This window comes from Hesperophylax consimilis, chromosome 14 (assembly GCF_061612785.1).
Source record: "Hesperophylax consimilis isolate HC1 chromosome 14, BYU_Hcon_1.0, whole genome shotgun sequence".
NCBI lineage: Eukaryota > Metazoa > Arthropoda > Insecta > Trichoptera > Limnephilidae > Hesperophylax > Hesperophylax consimilis.
Window position 1 is genome coordinate 6,809,343 of NC_142849.1, and position 21,811 is coordinate 6,831,153.

Here is a 21,811-nt window from a genome sequence, read left to right on the forward strand (position 1 = left end):
ACATAGAAAAAATACAGTATTATAGCTAAGATTATCTATGACAGTTTCACTTGATTAGCTTTTTTGCTTTCTAATAAAATTATTTACAAAATAAATAAAAACTAGTTTTGTGCTTGAATCGAACTCGAGCAATTTTAATGCCTATTACTTACAATATAAGGTACATCAAGAATATAGACATTTTTGGCTTGTAGCTTCCTCTTAAGTTGTTATTATGTACAGCATAAATATTCAAACTTTCTATCAAGGAAAAGACTGAACTTTTACATACGTAGCTAAACTGTAGCTAAAATATTTTTAAAAAAAGTCTCCATACTACTTCCTTGGAACAATAGTCGTAGTCGCCTTTTAGTATCTACGTTGTTTTAATTTCTACAGGACCGTGGTCTATTGAAAAAGTTGTTATGTCACATATCACGTAAATTTACGAAACGCTGGAATTATGCTTGAAGATCCAACATATACAAAAATTCAATTAAATACATTTGTTTATTGAAACCGTTTCAGAAGCCGGAAAATTTAAAGGAGATGCAGAGATTAGATATTTATGCCCGCTTACTACGTAGGTATTTAGGGCAAAAATTGTTTACATAACTTGAACAATTCATCAAATTTCAAAATTATTTTTCAAGATCTAAAAGTTCGATTCAAGTTCTGTTAAACAACTGGCCAATGGATAACAGAACTTGAATCGAACTTTTACAGAACTCAAATATTGAAAATTGATGAATATTTCAAGTTTTGTGAAACTACTGGCTAAAGAAGCACTAGCTTAGCTAAAGTAGCGCTGATGGAAAAACCATAGCGTGTCTTTATTTCGGGCTGCATTAAAATAATTCAAGATGTCGTCCAAGCAACATGAAAACTAAAAAAAATAAGTTTTAGTACGTATAATCGCTTAAAAATATGAATTGCCTACCAAAAATTGTAATATTGAAGAGCCAATGCAAAAAATGATTACAAAAGTTTCACTGTATTGAATGTTTAAGTAAGTAATCATTTTATAATAAATGTATTCATCTACCTCCTTGTTCAGCAGTAGTCCGAACTTCTCCATGACTTCCTTCCCCAGTAGGATGGGCAGGAACTCGTTGTAAGTGATGTGCTGAATCTCAGCGATGATGATCCTTCGGGACTCCTGGAAGACGGTCTCGTCGTCCCAGTGAGGGTTGACCTCCCCCAGTCCCCTGGCCACCCTGTTGTGTTCTCTAGCCATCAGGGTATGCATGCAGGTGAGGACCAACTGCTCGTTTACTCGGATCTCACCTGGGAAAAAAAGATTTAATGAATCGTATTATATGTTAGACCAGTCTAGGAGGGAAGATAAGAGAAGAACATGAAGATTAATTATCACTAGCATCTGGGAAAATGATATCCATGGCTCTCCATCTGTAACAGGATCATGCGAGGAACCTTTTTCACCAGAGCAATTAGAATGGACGTCACTCTCCTTAATCCCCAGCAGTGAGGCAGAGACTCGAAAATAACACTGGCATCATTTGGAAACACTAGAATACTTACAAATTTAAACCCATCTCAAACTTTATAACTACTCCTATACGAGGTATAAAGGGAACAAGACAGAAACAGTATATATTTCTTTTCCAATTTTTCACGCAACCTATTTCGTGCCACTATCGATGATGCTAATATTGAAGTCAGTCATAGAAAAAACAAAAACCTTTATTATAATATGAACTTAGCGTATTTTTAAATTTAAAAAAAAAACAAAAAAAAAACTAGTCATTTCTGAATGGTTATCGCACAAAAAATATTATGTGAGCTCGGCATCGGATCGCCACCTCCTCGCCTCATTTCACTAGCTTGTCCGAGGCGAGACGAGGTGAGCCGATCCATTACGATCCCTGATTCACTGCGTTGAAGTATCAGTTTAATACAAAGAACTGAACTGAACTGAATACTGATCTGGTGTCCAGGTGATATGTGTGCGATAACTTTTAATACATACCTTCTTATTGCGCAATAATTGTCCTTTTTCCACTTGTTGACACTCTACTACTAGCGTAACTTTTTTTGTTGTTGTTTGAGATATTAATTTCACACGCGAGGATATGAAGTACACCTCGGGGTCTGTCATAATTAGGGATGCTCTGCGGACGACAGAAGGAAGGGGTTCCTTCAAATTAGAGTAGCGTTGGTAAATTAATTTTAATGTTTTGTCTTATATGTAGTATTGTTGTAATTTTTTTTTTAATTTATGTTAATCTAATATTGCTTCACATATAGTTATTTTTTTAAAATTATTTTTAATATTTTCTCATTATACTTGTAATCACAATTATACAATTTTGTATTTTGTACCTATTTTAAAATGGATTACATCTATTTACTGTCAGTATCTCCCGTATAATACAGATATTCTCATCTTTTTAAAGTATATATAAATAATTAAATAAATTGGTGAAAATTGGTCTTAAAGAGACCTATGTTGCAGGAGGGAGAAAGCACAAAGCCACCAAATCATCCCACAATCAAACTTTTAAGCAATCGGAAAAAATCTAGACTTTATTTTTTGATGAAGAATAAGTTCAAATATGCCAGGGTCGAGAATAGGTTTTCAAGAAAAAACTAAAAATATATTTAAAAAACCCAGCCGAAATCATTGCATAGTAGCAAAACTTCCATTTCCTCATACTCATATGTATAGTGCATAATTTTATTTCAAATGATTCTACTATACTTTGTTGAAATGTAAGTTGTAATTAAGTACCTACTATTGTTGGCTTGTATTTATAACAAAATCATCAATCATTTAACAATATCTATAAAACACTAATAAGTATTTACATACTTTTGTAATTTTGGTATTCATGTTTTCATATATTTATTACATTAGTTGATATTTTTAAAAATTTTATTAAGACTGTTATATTTGTTTTCATTGAACTTTTTTTTTATATCGAGCACTTATTTTAAGCACGAGCACCGGTTTACACAATGAAAAAAATATTGCGAAAAATTGTATTTTGAAAACTGTTATTTCATATAACAGTTTTCTATTATATATATATATATATAATAAAAATACTACCTAATAAAAGAGGTAGTTGGGTTAGGTTAGGTTGTAGTAATGCCGATGAATCTACGTTTATTGAAATATATATTTTAAAATTTTGATACAAAAACAAAAAATAATGCTAGTTGGTATACCGTAATAGATTTTATATATAATGTAATTGTTTGACATATACTGGAATATACATTAAAAATTTTTTATTGTAATGTTATTACTTAGGTACCCTCTTATCATAAAGGCAGGGAAAATGTCGGTATACATTGAACACTATTTAGACATTTATTTTATGGTACCTATAATTAATAATGTACCATTTTTGTATTCGGCATTTAATAAAAACATTCATTTTATCGTACGTTTTTCAGCATTTTGATATTGGACATTAAAATAGCACACAAAGTTAAGCAATTATTCCAATTAGATTTCAATAAAAAAATCACGGAACTTTCGGAATACTCGCTCCGCAATACGTTTGTAATGCATTGCACAAAGCACAAAGACATTTGAGTGATTTGATATGCAAATTCTCTAGAATCTCTCCATACGTAATGGTAATAATTACAATCATTAAACCTCCCAGACGGATCGTGAAATAGGCAGGCAATGAAATAATAACATCACGTAAACGTGGGTTCACTTGTCTTATAGAGAGAAGAGAGAAAAAAGAGATTAAATGAATATAAGATTGGTTAGACTCATGAATTTTCTTAGTTATAATTTGAGTCCACACCCACATACTTGATTTTCGACTTTACATGAACGCTTTCATTAATAATTTCCATAAAAAAATTAAATCAGCAACGATTTGTAGAACCAAAAAGCATTATAGTTTGTTGTATACCTTATATCGTAAAGTTATTACCTAATGCTAGGTATATAATTGTAATGAACGGAGGTCTAAATTATGAAAAGATAGCATGATTATGACGTCTCGTATAAATGGTATGTCTGCTTTTGTTTCATCTCTTTTTACCAGTAGCTTCCTTCAATGTAACATTTATAAAGTGTAAATAATGTACCTAAATTATGTATTATTCTAAGTCAACCCATCATTATATTATACAAAGATCATCCACTAATCTCTAAGAGAAGAACCACAACAAGCTGGTGCAGTCAAGTTTCAAGATCACCACAGTAATGTATTTTGAAACAGTAGTACTTATGAAATTTTAAGAAGCGTAATTATCTAATACTATATTACCATGATATGCCCAGAATTAATGTAAGCAGGTACTTACTTATTATTTCTTGATCGTACGCGTCAACTGCTAAGATGCAATATATCATGTATGAATTATATATACTATAAGTAGAAAATGTATTTATGCTTACCAGCTTCGAAGCAATACATGGACTTGTTAGGTCTGGTGCATCCTTCATCAGGGATGTCCAACTTCAGGGGAAGAAGGTCTTTAAGGCCATACTCTTCAAATACAGGGTTCATGCGCAGCAGGCCTCCAACTCCTGAACGAAGCTTCCTGCAAGGTCAAAGAGGAATTCATTTTTAAATATTTTTTTTGTAATTATAAAGTTTTTATATTACATATCAAATAAGAGCACCCATGCATAAGGAGTAAAGGTAGTGGAACTATGCTACGGCGCGTTTGGGCAGCGTTGTGAGATGGGTTAAGGTAGGGGCGGGATTTTTTAAATGCGGCTCTTGAGCCAAACGGAGAGTGACGCAGTTAAGAACCTCAAGGGCGATGTATTAGGTTTTAGGTATTATCAGCCTCTTCGCTCCTTGAAATCGGCGCAAGGAGCGAACTGCTCCAATTGCGCCTGCACAGGGCCGGCCCTGTAAAACCTCTAGAATTATATATATAAAAGATTTTTGTAACAATGCCAAAATATCTTATTTAATAGCTGTGGTCCTGCCGCTGAGAGCCCCGTTGTTATTTTCCACCCAATTTTACGAGAAAGAGGCAAAGGTTAGAATGGAGGTATCAGTGTTATCCTTTTATCTACTTACGTACAATTATCATTTTAGTGTCACGGGGTATAGAAATGTTTTCTTACCTAGAGAACTTCTCGTTTACTCCGTATACGGTGTTGCCGTCCAAAACTCCGGTCAGCGTGTTGAACTGTTGACGAGAACCTGTGTGAAAAGATGTATAAATTAGTTGCATTCAAGAAGATTCCAAAATAGTTGGTTTAAGACAACTACCGTATCATAGAGGACAAGCTTTGTCCATTGCTAAACTATCAGCTATAATGATATAACAGTCTTCAAACCAAACGTTGTTTATAACTGCCCCTGTCTTCCAATGACCACCACTTCCAATGACAAACGTCTATGACTTTTTTTTTTAATAAATTAAAAAGTATCGTACAAAAGATACGGTTTTGCAAGACATCACACCATTCTTGTTTTAACTGGACCCCTATGAATTTCGTATGTCTGTTAAATTGTTTATGCGTTCGTTTACATTTCAAGATGGTGGCCGTTTTAATGTTTCAGTAAAGATTTTATTTTCAAATATGAAATATAATATTTATTTGGCAATTTTTTTTTCAATGTTACAGTACCTACCTGTCTGAAGAAAGTTTGAAAAAAAAAATATTGTCATTGGGATAGTGACGTTTTTTGGACAAACTGTAAAAATCTTTTTTTAAATTAAAAAAAAAATACATAAAATATATTGTTTATAATGAATTAGTTTAGTATTTAAGTACCTTCTTACGAATCTTATGTTTTCAGAACTAATTTCGGTTTTTGTTTGGGTGATTTTGGCATATTATGCCGAGTTTGAAAAACGTCTTGAGTGATCGCACACCATTATATGCCATTTTTGACTCGCACAAATCACACATTTAAGATTTTTTTATAAATCCTAAAAATATCGGATAAACAGTAAAATATAAGTGAATTCATTTTTTATATTGCAATATAATCAGTTTATATTTCTTCGTATTCAAATTTAGAGATATGATTTTTTTTAATTTGGCGAGAATTCGAACGCCAATAACTCATTTCCAGTTATTGACGCGAGCACTCGAGTGGGGAGGAGAACATTAGACACATACGTTTTTGGACGCGAGATCTACTGTTCAAATAACTGCAAGTTTTAACAATATAAACACATATTCATTTCGTAATTGTAAAAAGCATTCACTTTGTGGCTCATCATAATTTACAATAAAAACACATAAATTTGTTTTTGACCACTATAGTTTTATTTTCACTCTACCGGTTTCGGAAGAACCCTTCCTTCGTCAGGAGAATATTAAAAACTGATCTACTACACAAAATTTTGACATATATACACAAAAATGTTAAGTGTTTGAGGGAGGGGTGGACAAAGTGGAAGGGGTAATTACGGGAATTCCAGGAAGAACAGAGCGGTTAACTGGAAATATGTCTAGAATAGGACTATAAGACAGATTAATTTGGTTATTTATTATACTGGAGTTATTATTGAGGGATTTTCTGATTTCAAGTGCTTCTAAATTATCTAATTTTTGCCTTTATTACTACGGTGAAGAATTTTAACCCCTGTATCTTTACTAAAAGTATGATCGGTGGAAATTAGATGATTGGCAAACTCTGAAAAAATAATAACAATAATTTTTCATCACAATAACAAATAAAACAATTACTTGTAGAAATTAATAAAAACATTATTAAATTTTATTTACATAAAATTTTGATTTTATTACATTGTAATTTATTCTGACAAGCCACAAAGTTATTTAATTTTAGATTTTATCTGTTTCAGATTAGAGAGAAGGATGATAATTGCTACGAAATATTGACATACTTGTTACTCCATATTTTAACAATTCCTTATTTCATCACTTTCGTATATTAATTTGGTAAACCCTTTAAAATATCAACATATCGAGCCAGATTTAAGGTTAGTTAGTAAGTTTGTTATCTACGTAACATTACATTACAAAATCGAAAAAATATTAAGATTAAAATCAAACGTTACACCTGCAATGGTTCGAACGAAAATAAATTATACATATTGCATTAGTAAGCATATATAGGCGAAGGAATTGGGATTAAATAATATATGCGGCTTTGTAAATTATTGCACATAAAATTTGCATTTGCAACAGATCGTAAAATCGACAAACAAATTCAAATAACTCAAATCTAAATTGATAATGAGAACCATTGATTTAAATGGATCATTTAAATTTATGGCACACCTCATTTTTTTGATCGATCGAAACGAGCGAATGCATTAAAATTCATATTTTATATGTTGATAGATTGGTAAATAAGTGCAGTATTTCTAAGTGCAACCGTATTCATTATATATGATGCACTTATAAAGCAGAATGAATTTAATCGCAAAAGGCTATTTCGATAGGAATAATATACTCAACTGCGGTCGTGTTTGAAAACTGCTTCGGGCCTAAAATACGATCTGAGAAGAAACCAATTATTGATCTCGAGGCGGTTTTTCGCCTAAGAATAATCAGGTTGCTACATAATTTATACGACTTGCTTATATTCGTGAGTTGTATCATATCGGAACATTGGAACTTGGTTATAATGACTTTTTAAAAATATGCATACCGTAGACGAGTCCCATATGCTCCCAACCATCTGCAGCCAGTGAGGCTATGGCACCCCCAATTGGGGCATGTTGTGAGACTGAAGGTTGTGGGGAGGGGAAGCAGAAGGGGTAGAGGAAGGAGGGAGGAGTACCTGGCTATTCAAATCTGGTCACCAAACACGGCTAAACCCATTTCAAGCAACGTTTCAATACTGAATGGTGGTCTTACACCAGGGCGATACTGAGAGTATCTTCCACTATGGAACCTGCCGAAAGTATACTGTATATTATTTTAAATGAATAAATTGTGAAATAACACAAATTAAACAAATAAAATTTACTTGCGCACGCCGGGATTTGAACTCGCGACGTTCGCCTTGCTAGTCGAGAGGTCGAGAGCCTTACCCCTCGACCACTACGCCTATAACTAGATCACAGTTGTCACGGAAAAAATAACTCAAAGAACTGCCAATCAACATCCCGCTAAACTTGTATTGCTTACAAGGAAAATATTATACATCGCAAAAGGAGCCCCCAATTCTTGGAATAATACGCAAACATGAATTGCTATTATCTGTCTAATATCTCTGATTGCAGATTGATTCAGGTGATGACAAAATTGAGATTCGGCATACACTTTTCTTTAGGCTGCGTTAAATTGGCGTTAGTAGCGGTTGCCTAATTGATTGCGTTATATTGGACAAATTCAACCACTCTACATTCTAGATATCCAGGCATTTTTATAATCATCATAAATATCTTATCACTCAAGATTATTGAAAGATGAAATCTATGAATAATGTTATTCATCGCGGATAAAGCGACAAATTGTTATTTCGACATCCCACATTGCTTGTTATAACTTATATTATGAAAGTATCATTAATATTATAACATACACTCGCATACATGCGTAATAATATTACCATTAGGGAGAGCTGAGTCTATGTACGTTGATATTCGAGCAACAGATTTTTTCCCATGCCTGGCTTTTAGCATCTAGTATTTAATGACTGATTATTAGAAATTTTCTAGAATTCAGTTAATAACGATTACCAATTATTTGTACACAACTTGGCAAACTTTGAAGGCAGCTGCATGCAATAGATTTACTCTCAAAACCCATATAGAGCTTAAGAGACCTTTAATTAATTGTCTCGCCTTATAATTTTTAACGACCGAGAATTCTCACATGGCTACTAGTTATTCGCTCGCCGCTCGTATGATTATGCAGATTAGTGGAGCTATCAAAAATGTCCCTATTGCAAAATACTGAAAGGTTCAATCCGGTACTACGAAGGGCAAACCTTCATGGCAAACCGCAACAGGTTCTACTGGCGTTATTGAAGAATTCTTATTTCCCTTACATGGTTAAAATACATGCCTACCCACTTATTTGGCGCTATGCGATCATTTAAAACTTGCAGTTACGAATAATAACACATGAATTCAAATTTGGTATCTGATTGTTGCCTAAGAAGCTAAGTTTGAATTTAGAAAAGTTTGTACCGCATTTCTTGGAATTTATTTTTACAACTAGAAGTCTAGATTTTGCCAAACTTATTTGTCTGACTGCCCTATTTATAATGGAGTTTTCTTTATTCAGCGAATTCCACCAAACTAATAAATCTGTTTATTAAAATTAAGGTTAAATATGAATAATAATAAAATATATATTTATTTAAGAAAGTTTGCACATTACAACTAAAAATGCATATTATGATGTATATTGTACATTGATTTGCAACTTCTTTTTAAGGTTATAAAATTAACAGAAAAATACAAGTAAAAACTTAAACTAGACGAATATGAAGAAAAAAACAAAAGCAAAGAATTATTGATTAAACAACTTCAAGCAGAAAATAAAGAAATAAAACTACATATTAATAAAATGGAGCAAAATGAAAAACAAAATAACGTCGAAATACAGGGTGTTCCTTTGAAGGAAAATGAAAATATCACAAAAGTATTTAATAATATATTGGAAACACTCAAATGTGATAAAGAAACTATTAAAGTGGCAAATATTTTCAGAAGCAAAAATAAAAACCCGAACAAAAATCCTCCCATAGTAGTTTGTCTACAAAACAAAGATAGTAAAGACGTAATCATAACACATAAAAAGAAATATGGTATTTTATGTGCAAAAAACATAAATTTTGAAGAAAACAACACAATATATATTAACAAACAACTGACCCAATACAATAAACATCTACTTTACCTTGCTAAATCTTCAAGGCTTGGGTACAAATTTATTTGGGCAAATAACGAAAAAAATTTTTGGGAAAAATTTGGATGAGAAAAAATGAAAAATCTCCCATCATACAAATAAACAGCACAGAAGACATCCCCTCCGAATAAATAATAATAACACCACATAGCAAACACCAATCAACCTTTAACATGGCTGAAGAAAACCATATACATGAAAATTATAAATGTACAAACCCAAATGAACTAAATCTACTTTGAAAAAATGTTAATTACTCTATTTTAAATATGAATATTAGAAGTTTAAGGAAACACTTCGATGAGCTCTGTATCCTTATTAATAACCTAGATTTTTCTCCAAGAGTAATTGTTTTGACTGAAACACAAATGAAAGATGTTATTCCATATAACTTATCAGAATATACCACAATTTCCTCTGCCTGTAAGCATACTGGTCATGATGGAGTCACTGTCTTCTTTCATAATACTCTGAAAAATGTTGCCACTGAATTTATTGAATTTAAGTCAGCCAATGCAATAAAATTAACCTTTTTTCAAAACAACTATAAATATCACGTACTAGCCATATACAGATCCCCATCATTAAATGATTTTTTATTTGTAAAAGAACTAAAAACTTTTGTTAGAAATCTTGACAGAAACAATTTTACTTTTTCCATTTTGACAGGTGACATTAATATAAATATTAATGATAACAATATAAATGTAAATTGTCAAAATGAGTATCTAGATTGTTTATCAAGCTCTGGATATACGTCATATATTAGCTCACCAACTAGAGTAACCTTAAGTAACTCTGCATGTTTAGACCACATATTTGTCAAGTCGCACAAGGCGACCAATATTATCTCTTCAATTCTTGAAACTAATATCACAGATCATTACCCGACCTTTTATGGACACCATTTCAAAAATACACCTCTAAACCAAAATTCTGTAACTCTAGAAAAAGTAGACATTGATTATAAAACTCTAAACTCTTTACTTCAGTCAGAAAACTGGGAAAATGTAATATCAATAGAAAATCCACATTTAGCATTAGAGAATTTCTATAATACTCTTAGAGAGTATATTCTAAAAAGTGAAAGTAAAATAGTTGTCACTAACAGAAAATATAAAAAAATTAAACCTTGGATTACAGTTGGATTAATTATATCAATTAAACAAAGGGAAAAAATTATATAGAGAAATGATAAAATATCAAATGGATTGCCAAAATAATAATCTCAGAACAATGCCTTATCTGAAAACAAAATATCTAATGTACCGAAACTTACTAAATAGACTGATACGAAACTGCAAAAAGAAATACTATTGTGAACAAATTGAAAATGCTAAAAATAATACTAAAAAAACTTGGAATATTATAAATGAAATTGCCAACAAAAAAATTATGTCTTCAAATATTGTAAATGAGGTTAAAATAAATAATGAAATAATAACTAACAAATCGACCATTGCAGAATGTTTTAATAACTTCTTTACAAATATAGTAGACGAGGTACTTCAATCTTCCGGCATTAATGTTAATCATGATTATATGGAGACATCTCCTCAATTAGACTCTAATAACGATTCAATTAACTCAATAGAATATTTTTCTCCTATTACATTTAATGAAATTGAAAAATATATTGATAACCTAAAACCATCCAACTCTAAGGGAAATGATGGCCTATCATGTGATACATTAAAAAAATAAAACAACATGTATTAACGCCATTACAACATATCTTTAATATATGCCTCAAAGATGGTCATTTTCCAGAACAGTTTAAAATCTCCACTATAATACCTATTCATAAATCTGGGGATACGCAAAAATTAGACAATTACAGACCAATATCCCTTGTTGCAAACCTATCAAAAATATTCATCAATGCATCAAATTTAGAGTCATTGAACACTTAGAAAAATATAAAATTCTATCGATAAACCAATACGGCTTTCGTAAAGATCTAAGCACTGAGGATGCCATATATGAATTGACAAAAAATATTTATACATCTATCGATAAAAAAAAGAAATGTCTTGCCATATTCCTAGATTTAAGAAAAGCTTTCGACACCGTTAATCATAATTTACTCATTAAAAAAATAACTCAACTGGGCTTCAAAAAACACACACTAAAATTACTATCAAACTATCTTAAAGACAGAACACAAAAAACAAAAATTGGGAATAATTATAGTTCAGAAACACAGATAAAAAACGGAGTTCCGCAGGGAACTGTTCTTGGCCCGATTTTATTCTTAATTTATATTAATGATTTATGTAATTTTGTAATCCCTGGTAAAATTGTTTCTTACGCCGATGACACGGCAATAATAGTGGATGGTAATAATTGGACAGAAACTTTTTCGAATGCAACTGTATGTATTTCACTTGTTTCAAAATGGTTAAAATACAACAAACTTGTCTTAAACTACAGCAAAACATTTTACTTACCTTTTTATAAAAACATCAAAAACAAACCAAAAGACAACCTTAAAATTAGAATCCATAATACAACTTGCAATCAAGAAATGTGCTTCCTGTGCAACGAACTCGCTAATGTCAAAAATATAAAATATTTAGGAGTATCAATAGATATTAATCTTAATTGGAAATCTCATATTAATCAAACCACTTCAAAACTAAGATATCTAACCTACATATTTTATAGACTCAAGGAAATTTTAAACGCTGAAAAATTGAAAATGATCTACTTCTCCCTGGTGCAATCTGCAATCACTTATGGCATAATAGGATGGGGTGGTGCACCTGATACATTTATTAAGCCTCTACAAATAATTCAAAAGCACATAATTAAAGTCATATATAACAAAAATAAAACATTTTCGACCGACCTATTATACAAGGAACCTAAATTATTTAACATTCGTAAATTATTTATATTACAAACTATGAAATATCTATTTAAAAACAAAAACAATTTCAAAATAAATGAAAACAGAATGAGCAAAAGAACAAATAATATATTTTACACCCCCCAAACCAATACTAAATTAATGCAGACGCATAGCAGTTTCATTGGTCCTCGTACATTTAACCTTCTACCACTACAAACTCAAATGATAAATAAAAAGATAGAATATATTAAAGAGGTAAAATTATGGCTGATTGACGCAGATATTGAAACGCTATTACTATAAATTTATTTATCCTTTCTACAACTCACTTGCTGAAACTTTATAAATTATTGTACATAATGTTTTTCTCTTTACTTTTTATAATAACTATAAACAAAAAAAAACTTTTTCTACTAATGTATATTATACTTTAGGTACTTGAAATATAGTAATCGTTTTATATTACCCACACTCAGGCAGTCAGTGCCTTAGTGGGTTTTCATTTCTTTTGTAAACTATTTGGTATTATATATTATGTTATTTTATACTATCTATTAATATGTATAATATGTGTAAAGAAATGAAAATAAATAAAGTAAAAAAAAAAATTAAAAAAATATGATGAAGGTAAAAAAAAATAAAAGTACAGTTAGTTGAGGTTTCTCAAATACCGCCTCACTAGGCTAGCCTGTGTTGAGGCAGAATTTTTAAAGTTACTTCCTAATACCTTTGAACATATCTATACTTGTATTAAGATGTATTTGTTCAATCATGTGGTTACTTCAATAACTTCGGATCTGTGTGAATGCACCGGGAAAGGCCCTATTCTTATTTTTGATCCAAGTTTTTACATTGTCTTTAAAATTTTTTTGTGAATCACATTGTTTTATATTGTCTGCAAGAATGTTGTAGAATCTTGTCGCAAAGTAGGTATTTAAAGTTTCGTTGACCAAAACTAGTATGCGTTATCGGTATTTGTAGTAAGTTTTTGTTGTTGCTTCGAGTACATCGTGTATTTGAACTTTTTTCGTAATAATTATGTATATTTGTGTAGAGATGAGTTAGGATAGTTTTTTTGCATAAAGCTGCCGAAGATCAAAGATATTCATAATATTAATGATTAGGTTCGAGTCTGTAATTATAGGTAAAATAGAATTTTTTTAAAAACTGTTTTCCGAGCCTTAATGATTGGGTCTACTGCAGATGAAGTGCCACCTCCCCATGCTATGATACCGTACTCAATAATAGATTGGCAAACTGCAAAATAAATCATTTTCAGGTGTTGTAAGCAGAGAAATTTTCATGTGATTCTGAAAAAGTGGATGGTTTTTCTTATTTTGTTTGCAATTATTTGAGTATTAAGATTCCATTTGAGATATGGATCAATGGTGAGGCCGAGGTACTTCATCTGAGTAGAGCGCTCAATGTAGGGGCACTGACAACATTCATCGGAATTCAAACATGAGTGTATTCTAATGGAGGCATCGTCAAGAGGTTCACCAGTAATATTAATGCTTGATGTGACATATTTAGTTTTTTCGATGTTCAGTGTGAGCGTATTTATATTCAAACACTTTTTTACCATGCTTGTCCGTTTCAGATTTTTCATAGACTGCTAGCCAAGTGTCAGTTTCAAAAACTAAGACGGTGTCATCGGCAAAACTAACGATTTCCCCCTGAATATTAATGTTGCATAAGTCGTTAATATACAAGGAACAAAGACGGACCTAATATGCTTCCTTGTGGTATACCGTAGTTAGATGAACAAGTGTTACTAAGTATATTAAAAGTGCATTCGTAGTCCAAGACCTGGGGTCTTGAAAATCGATTGCTTTTAATGTGCGTGTTATTCCTTCGATATCAGCCACCGATCGGGATTGATAATCGGTGTATGTGACTTTGCATAATTTCAGAAGCGTCAAGGCTTTCTAATTTTTGTCCCTTTAATTTAAATAATTAATTTAAAAATGAATTGATTAACTCTAATTCATGCTTTTCGAGGTATTTTGAATGAAAAAAAAAACAACTAAATGGGCAAAACTTTCTTTATTTTGGGCAATTTTGTTTATCTTTAATTTGATATCGTTACGTAATTTTGCCATAAACCAAAGTAACGTAACATTAAGTTTGTTTGCCCGAAAAACAGAATAATTCACACTAAAAGGCGTGAGATCTAAGCAGTCAATCAATCATTAATTAAAAATCATGAAAGCAATCGTTTTGTTGGATTGATTTGGATTTGAACAATCAACTTGAAATTCTTAGTAGAACATTGCAATATGATTTCAGTGATAACGGTTATATTAAGCTTCCCACGAGAAGAGATAAACCGATGGTTTCAAATGTTTCGCAAGCGATATCGCCTAGTTTGAGAACACAATAACAACCTGGTGATGTCACAAGAGTTACTGTTTGTCACACCGTCAAAATTAATGGATTCGGATCACGTAGAACAAATAGCTCTGATCAGTGACGTAACGGTAAACACCGTGGCCCCATGGCAGGATTCTGAACCACTCGCAATCCTGGAGAATTATTGCAAATATGAAGAATGTTGATAAGTTATTCTATTTTTTTAATATTCCATAAATGTGTGATTTTTTAAACTTCTCCCACCGCTCCACATAAAATAATTTTTTTTAAATTTTGATTGAAATAAACTCATCCCGAAAAGAATTTAGGATTTTAATTACGGTCGTGACTGTCTGTACCTTCTTGTGACTCTTTCTGTAATTTTTTGGCATATTATTCCAAGTTTGCAAAAACGTTTTGATCAATCGTTTGCCATAGTGTGTCAAATTTATAAGGGAAAAAATAAATATATGGGATAAACAGTAAAATCCATGTGGATTGTTTGGCTTTAAACTGCAGTAAGCAGTTTTATGTTTCCATGTGAATATTTTGAGGAATGGTATTAAATAAAAAAATATGATAAATGTAAATATATATAACACCAATCGCTCGAGCGGATAATGTATATTAGGGTGTATCGATTTTTAACTTTTTTTTTGTTCAAATTCCAAGTTGAGAAAAGGTTGCTACTAGGTACCACAACTTACCACAAAAAGTTTTGGACTTTTAAAAAAATGTTTAGGTCTCCCGCACAAGGCTTAAAGTTTTAATTTTTTTCAAAAAATATAAAAAAAAATTTAATTTAAAAAATAAAATCGTAACTTTTGTGTTCTGAACTCATTTTATGCCTTCTGTAAGAAAATTAAAATTAATTCCTGTGGTGTAAACTTAAAAAAAAAAACATGGTTCATATATGTACACAAAATTACAAAATTTCATCTAAATTAACAAACTTTAGGGCTTGTGCGGGAGACCTAAAATCCATTTTTTATAAAAAAAATCGTTTCTTACTTATTTTTATGCCCTAATATTACTGTTTTTTAACATGGAATAAACACAAAAGTTACGATTTTATTTTTTAAAAATTGGATATTTTTTGAAAAAAATAAAACTTTAGGCCTTGTGCGGGAGACCTAAACATTTTTTTAAAAATCCAAAACTTTTTGTGGTAAGTTGTGGTACCTAGTAGCAACTTTTTCTCAACTTGGAATTTGAAACCAAAAAAAAAGTTAAAAATCGATACACCCTAATGTATATACGTAAGGAACTATCACAGAATTATTTACAGTTCTGGTTTTATGCTGCCTCTGAGCGGACTCATTTAAGGTCCGCCCCGGATGGTTGCGCAGGTAGTCCCTACGCCACTGGAAGCAGATAATGTAGTAACCGGTGAAAATTGTGCCGATTGGCCAAGATAAAATGGACAGTAATTGGTCAAGGACGTCCGTCTGTAAGATTCTATCTCGTTGAAATTAGAATGGTCCGATTTAAACACGGAATTAATTTGCCAGATGGAAAAACTATCTGATACATGTATTTAATTCGTTTAAAAAGTATGAAAAGCAAATTTTGAAAAAATCTGTTGAAATTTTACTCTACGTTGGTCAACTCACATAAAATATACAGAGCAAGAATAAACGGAATGCATAATACAAAGTAATTCACGATATTATATTGTGAAAACGAAATACTGAAAAGTATTTAAACGCTGCAAAAAGTTAACCTAACGTAGTCCCCGAAACACATAAAAATATCTGTCTTACCTCGTATGGTAATAAATTAAACGTGTATTCGAAATACGTGTTTTATTTCATTCATATGTGCTAAAATCTGAATGGGATAGTCAGTAGTTATAAAGTCGGGTTGCTTTTTTTTATGAATTCATTCATCGATTCCATTTAATTTAATATACGGTTAAAATAAATGTCCGTAGCACCAGCCTTGAGCTAAATAGCACTTTTTGGAGTTTGCATTAAAAACAAAACTTTTAATAACGTAAAAAGCGATATGTTATGCTGTTAAGCTCAGCCTCTTTCTACCATTGTTTTGCTGTTCTATTCACAAATAATGCTTGTCATTATTACCTATATGCACTTGTCAATCGGACTTTAACCCTTTACCCACGTGTAAACAAGAATTATAGTACTATGCATTGGTAAATCAAGCAAGTGCAAGTGGATAGGAAGCCGACTTATTTACTAATCGACAAGTCCCCACCATAATTCTATTAAGACACTTGTCGTTTGAAAAATCGTGTGTCTAGTGTTTAGTGACAATTTGTATTTGAACACCAACTTGTGAATTATTGCTTGTCACTTGTTACCCAGCAATTTAGTACAAATGATAAGTTCTAAATACAAGCAATAAGTTTAAGAAAATATATTGTAATAAAGTTTAATTTTTAGAATTACATTTTGTTAAAAAAAATACTAAATATGTGTAAACTATAGACAGGTTAGATTATTTATGTTATGTATGCATATCGACTACGGCTTGGTAAAACCCTTTAAGCCACAGAATGAAAACTTTACAGGAGATGATAAAAAACAATATTTACGGATTCATAAAACTAATTACAAAACCTCGATTTGTTTTTCAAAATGTTGATGAAAAGTATTGCAATTCTTTTTATAATTTTTAGGGTAGATTAATTTCATAGTTAATTTTATCGAAATAACCTAAAACACATATTACGCATAAATTCGGCTTTTAGTATCAAAAATGAGTTAGTAAGCAAAAAATTCTTTACAATAAAACTATTCTATAAGAAACTACTGAAAAGTAATATTCCCAAAAAATGAATACACGTTCGTAAAATTTATTTTTATTTGGTTCAATTTCTTACCAAGTCTGCACCCAGCTCTTGGCGATGGGAATCCCCTCACAAAGTCAATGCATTTGACGTTGAAGAGGCGGTAGAAGTAATCGTCATCAGGTATCCTCAACTCGTTGCAATAGGGGTGCTTCCTGTGAGGGGGTCTGTTGCAACACTCTTCGGGGTCGTTACGGTTACGGGGATCTAAAAAATACATACACGTCACTTATAATAATTGTGAAATTAATGTTAACAATGCTAAATTATATGAATTTTTTTAATGTTTACTCAATCAATAAAATGTGTTAAAAACAGATGTCAAATCTACAATGTATACATCGCAGACCGCAGAGTGGCGAAACCAAGTAAAACGTATTTTATTTTTATTTATTTTATGTTATAGAAACAAACAGTACATGATTTACAGAGATGAAACAATATACAGGAATAAGATACTTCATGTTGGGTACCTATGATATGTTTCCTTGTAATGTCCGCTAAGTGGTATGTTTATTCCTTAATTACCAGGTGACGGGTGTAGTATATAGGTATTTGTGTGACGTGTGTAATGTATGTGTGAGTGTTTGTGTGTGTATCTGTATGTATGCGCACTGAACAGTTTAAATTATTGACATGATGCCACGTTTGAATTTGGTCTGTGAATCCGAAAAAATATCAATGTTAGAGTTAAGACAAATATTATTTAAAGTATGAAGAGCTCGTATTAATTATTGTTTCTACTAATTATTTTCTATTTTATTTTTTTAATTACTTGTGATGCATACGACCTTTACAACCAACTACTATAAAGCTCGTTAATTATTCATTAATATGACTTATTACTCCTTAAGAGTGATGTTTCTGGCCTTTAATATCCCTCTGTGCGTTAATAAGATAACAAAGAGGTTATTAATGTACATGTTGCAATGCACAGTCCACGCAAATATTTAGGCCATTACTTTGCCGAGTAGATATAGTCGAGAGCAGTAAAGAAGAAAAAAGATTTTTAAGTTTCCAAAAAAAAATTAACCGAACGTAGGTGTATGAAAAAATGTTACTAATGAATTCTTGTAGTAAATATGACATAATATTTGAATGCTTTTATTACTAAAGAATGTAGCTATTTATTTTTTGCAAGGAAATTGAGTTAGTAGTATCCGCTGAACAAAAAATCAATGATTTAGATTTATAGATCGTGTCAGCGTTTGAATGAACAAGGCTGCTGTAAAGGCCTTGCGTTTTTTTGTGCTTAGAAATATAGATAAGATGTCCTCCAAAACAAGATTTGGATCGTTCTATATAATAACATTTAGAATGACACGCATTTTTAATTAATCAAAGCTGTAGATTAAAGCCCATCTTCGTTTCTAATGGATTTTATCTTTCAATATGCAATTTAGTCGTGAATCAGATCAATTTGACCAATATAATTTTTATTTGTTCATTTCTATGCTCGTAGTTTACAGGTAAGTAGATGATAAGTGCAGGTAATACAACAAATATTACCGATTTAAAGTATTCTCGCTAGGAGAACCCGTGCTGACGTGTTGACATATTTTACATTAAGTGTTGCTATATTATGTATAAATCAAAGAACATCGTAATACAGGGATTTCCAATAAGAGGTGTTATTTTGATATTCAATCGTAAAAGATCAACGATTTCGTTGCTTGTGTCGCACGTAGCGCCATCTTGTTGAAAGTAAACGTTGTCCAAATCAATACCATCAAATTCCGGCCATAAAAAATCATTAATCATCTCTCGATAGCGCAATCCATTCACCGTAACTGTTGCTCCAGCCTCATTTTCGAAAAAGTAAGGTCCAACGACTCCGCCGGACCATAAACCGCACCAAACAGTCACACGTTGAGGATAGAGAGGCTTTTCAACAATAACTCTTGGGTTTTCCGAGCCCCAGATGCGACAATTTTGCTTGTTGACGAAGCCACCGAGGTGGAAATGGGCCTCATCACTCAAGATGATTTGCATTTGATTCACTCCAGTGAATGTAATTTCAATGCGTTGTTGAAGCGTGTATTGTTCCATTTTTATCAATGGCGTAGTTTCTACTTGTCAAATGTAAAAAAATGATAGCTTCAAAAGTAACATTTACTGAAATAGCGGGCTATTCAAAATAACACCTCTTATTGGAAAACCTCTTATTTTAAAATACCAGTACTAATTTATTAACACAGCACTAATATCTTATCATAATAATCTCTTTTTAGAGTAAATCTTATTCTCTAATTTAAATACTAATAAAGTTATGTATTATGTTTGATTTGGGGTAGTGTAAAAATATTCAGATTTTCATGAACACGTGTTACAACATCGTGATGACATATTCGTAATTTACTAAAAGCTTAGCAGGAAACGTGTTAATTGATTCATAAGGCTAAAATTCCGTTTTTAACCGGAATTACCAATTATTTGAAGAGAAATTTAATTAATTATCATTAGTCATTTTTTTCCGTGAACGTTTTTGAAAATTGTAAAGGTTTTTTTTATTTAATAAATATGATGATTGACACATTTTCTTTTGGCTATCACACTAGGCTAATGCCCGTGTTTTGGTAGTCAATGATAATGCATTGGTTCTCTCTTGCTTTGCTTTCAAAGTAAGAAAAGATTATTTGATTTCAACAAGAGCTGTGTAATACTATTATCTAGATCTTTGTTGTATTAAATTTATTATTAAAAAAATATTATTTAAAATAAATCCGATAGTTTATAATTGTAATCTAAGTAGTACTTGTAGTAACTAGGTACTCGCATTTCTTTCAATCGTTCGATTTTTTCATTTCTATTAGAATGATTCATTTTACTTTTCATATTTTGAGGATTTATCTTCAAAAATAGTCGATTGTACTTAATTGTAAAATTTTTTGTAATTTCAGAAAATTCAATTCGATTTAATGTCGTAAAATTAATGACGACGATATTGTAATAGTGAGAGATAAGGCGAAAATAATCTAATTAAATTTTTTATGTACATTATTTATATAAATCGTGAAATGTGAAGGCATAAGATGAAATAAGTCGTTAATAGAAATTAATCATCAATCACCTTCAGTGTGCCTCTTATATTTCAAATTGACAATATTAACGATGATTCTTGAATTATTATTGTATTTACCCAGAGGAGTTCCGGTCAGGGTGTAATCGTGGTCCATGAACTGTCCCCATGCAATGACCATCACGGTTCCGGCGTGGTCGTGGAAGCCATCATCAGGGTGCATGGTTCTGGAAACCACTCTGGATAGGGGTAGGTCCCTCCCTGTCACGGACACCCTGGGGGCGTTGATTCCGTCAGCGTAGAGGGGTGCAATCAATCTGGAATAAAAACATCATAAGATATGTATACTTACCGAATACACTTGATTAAAAAGAAGATAAGGCACAGTTTCCCGTTTTACAATTTATAAATGATTTTTTTTTTAATTACTCAAAATGCATAGCGCTCCATGGTGGTTTTATTAAGATAACATTACAAGTACGTCAATAATTTCACAAACATAATTTTCATAATTAGGTAATTATTGTAAAAACTCTGCGTGTCTGAAGGCTGTCGAAATAGCTCAGTGATTTGAGCAGTTGTCCGGATACAAAAGTACCCGGCGCTTAATTTTAATTTTGTTTACTTAACTTTATTGATGTATTGCATGTATTTTTAAACAATTTTTTTCCTCTCAATTCTATTATGTTTTTCTTACATTATTTATTAAAAAAGAATTTAAACAGAAACTTTACGGGTTTATTCAACTCAGTAACCGTGTAATTTATGTAAAATGTGTATACATGTAGAGTTGTTTGTTACCCGATTAAAGTAAAAAATAAAATTAATTGTTTTTTTTTTTCATTTTCATTAATTAACTAATTTTTGAATCCGTGTTGTTATCAAGTTAAAAACGCACTCTTGTTAAAGAACCAGTTTTGTGCAATAAAAATTCTCGAGACAAGGTCAAAACAGTTCATGGATATTGTTTGACTTGAGGCTACTAGACGTCTGGTC

General features: G+C 31.4%; 1 protein-coding gene across 1 annotated transcript in view; it reads right to left on the reverse strand.

The window, feature by feature from the left end:
- Positions 1 to 21,811, reverse strand: part of cysu (peroxidase homolog) — a 90,302-nt gene that overhangs the window by 11,389 nt on the left and 57,102 nt on the right. The window contains exons 6-10 of the mRNA XM_089639194.1: positions 20,936 to 21,132; positions 17,830 to 18,003; positions 5,054 to 5,132; positions 4,370 to 4,515; positions 1,025 to 1,266 (exon numbers count right to left, since the gene is read on the reverse strand). Of these exons, the coding sequence (XP_089495320.1) occupies positions 1,025 to 1,266; positions 4,370 to 4,515; positions 5,054 to 5,132; positions 17,830 to 18,003; positions 20,936 to 21,132 (838 nt within the window). The remainder of the gene's footprint in view (positions 1 to 1,024; positions 1,267 to 4,369; positions 4,516 to 5,053; positions 5,133 to 17,829; positions 18,004 to 20,935; positions 21,133 to 21,811) is intronic.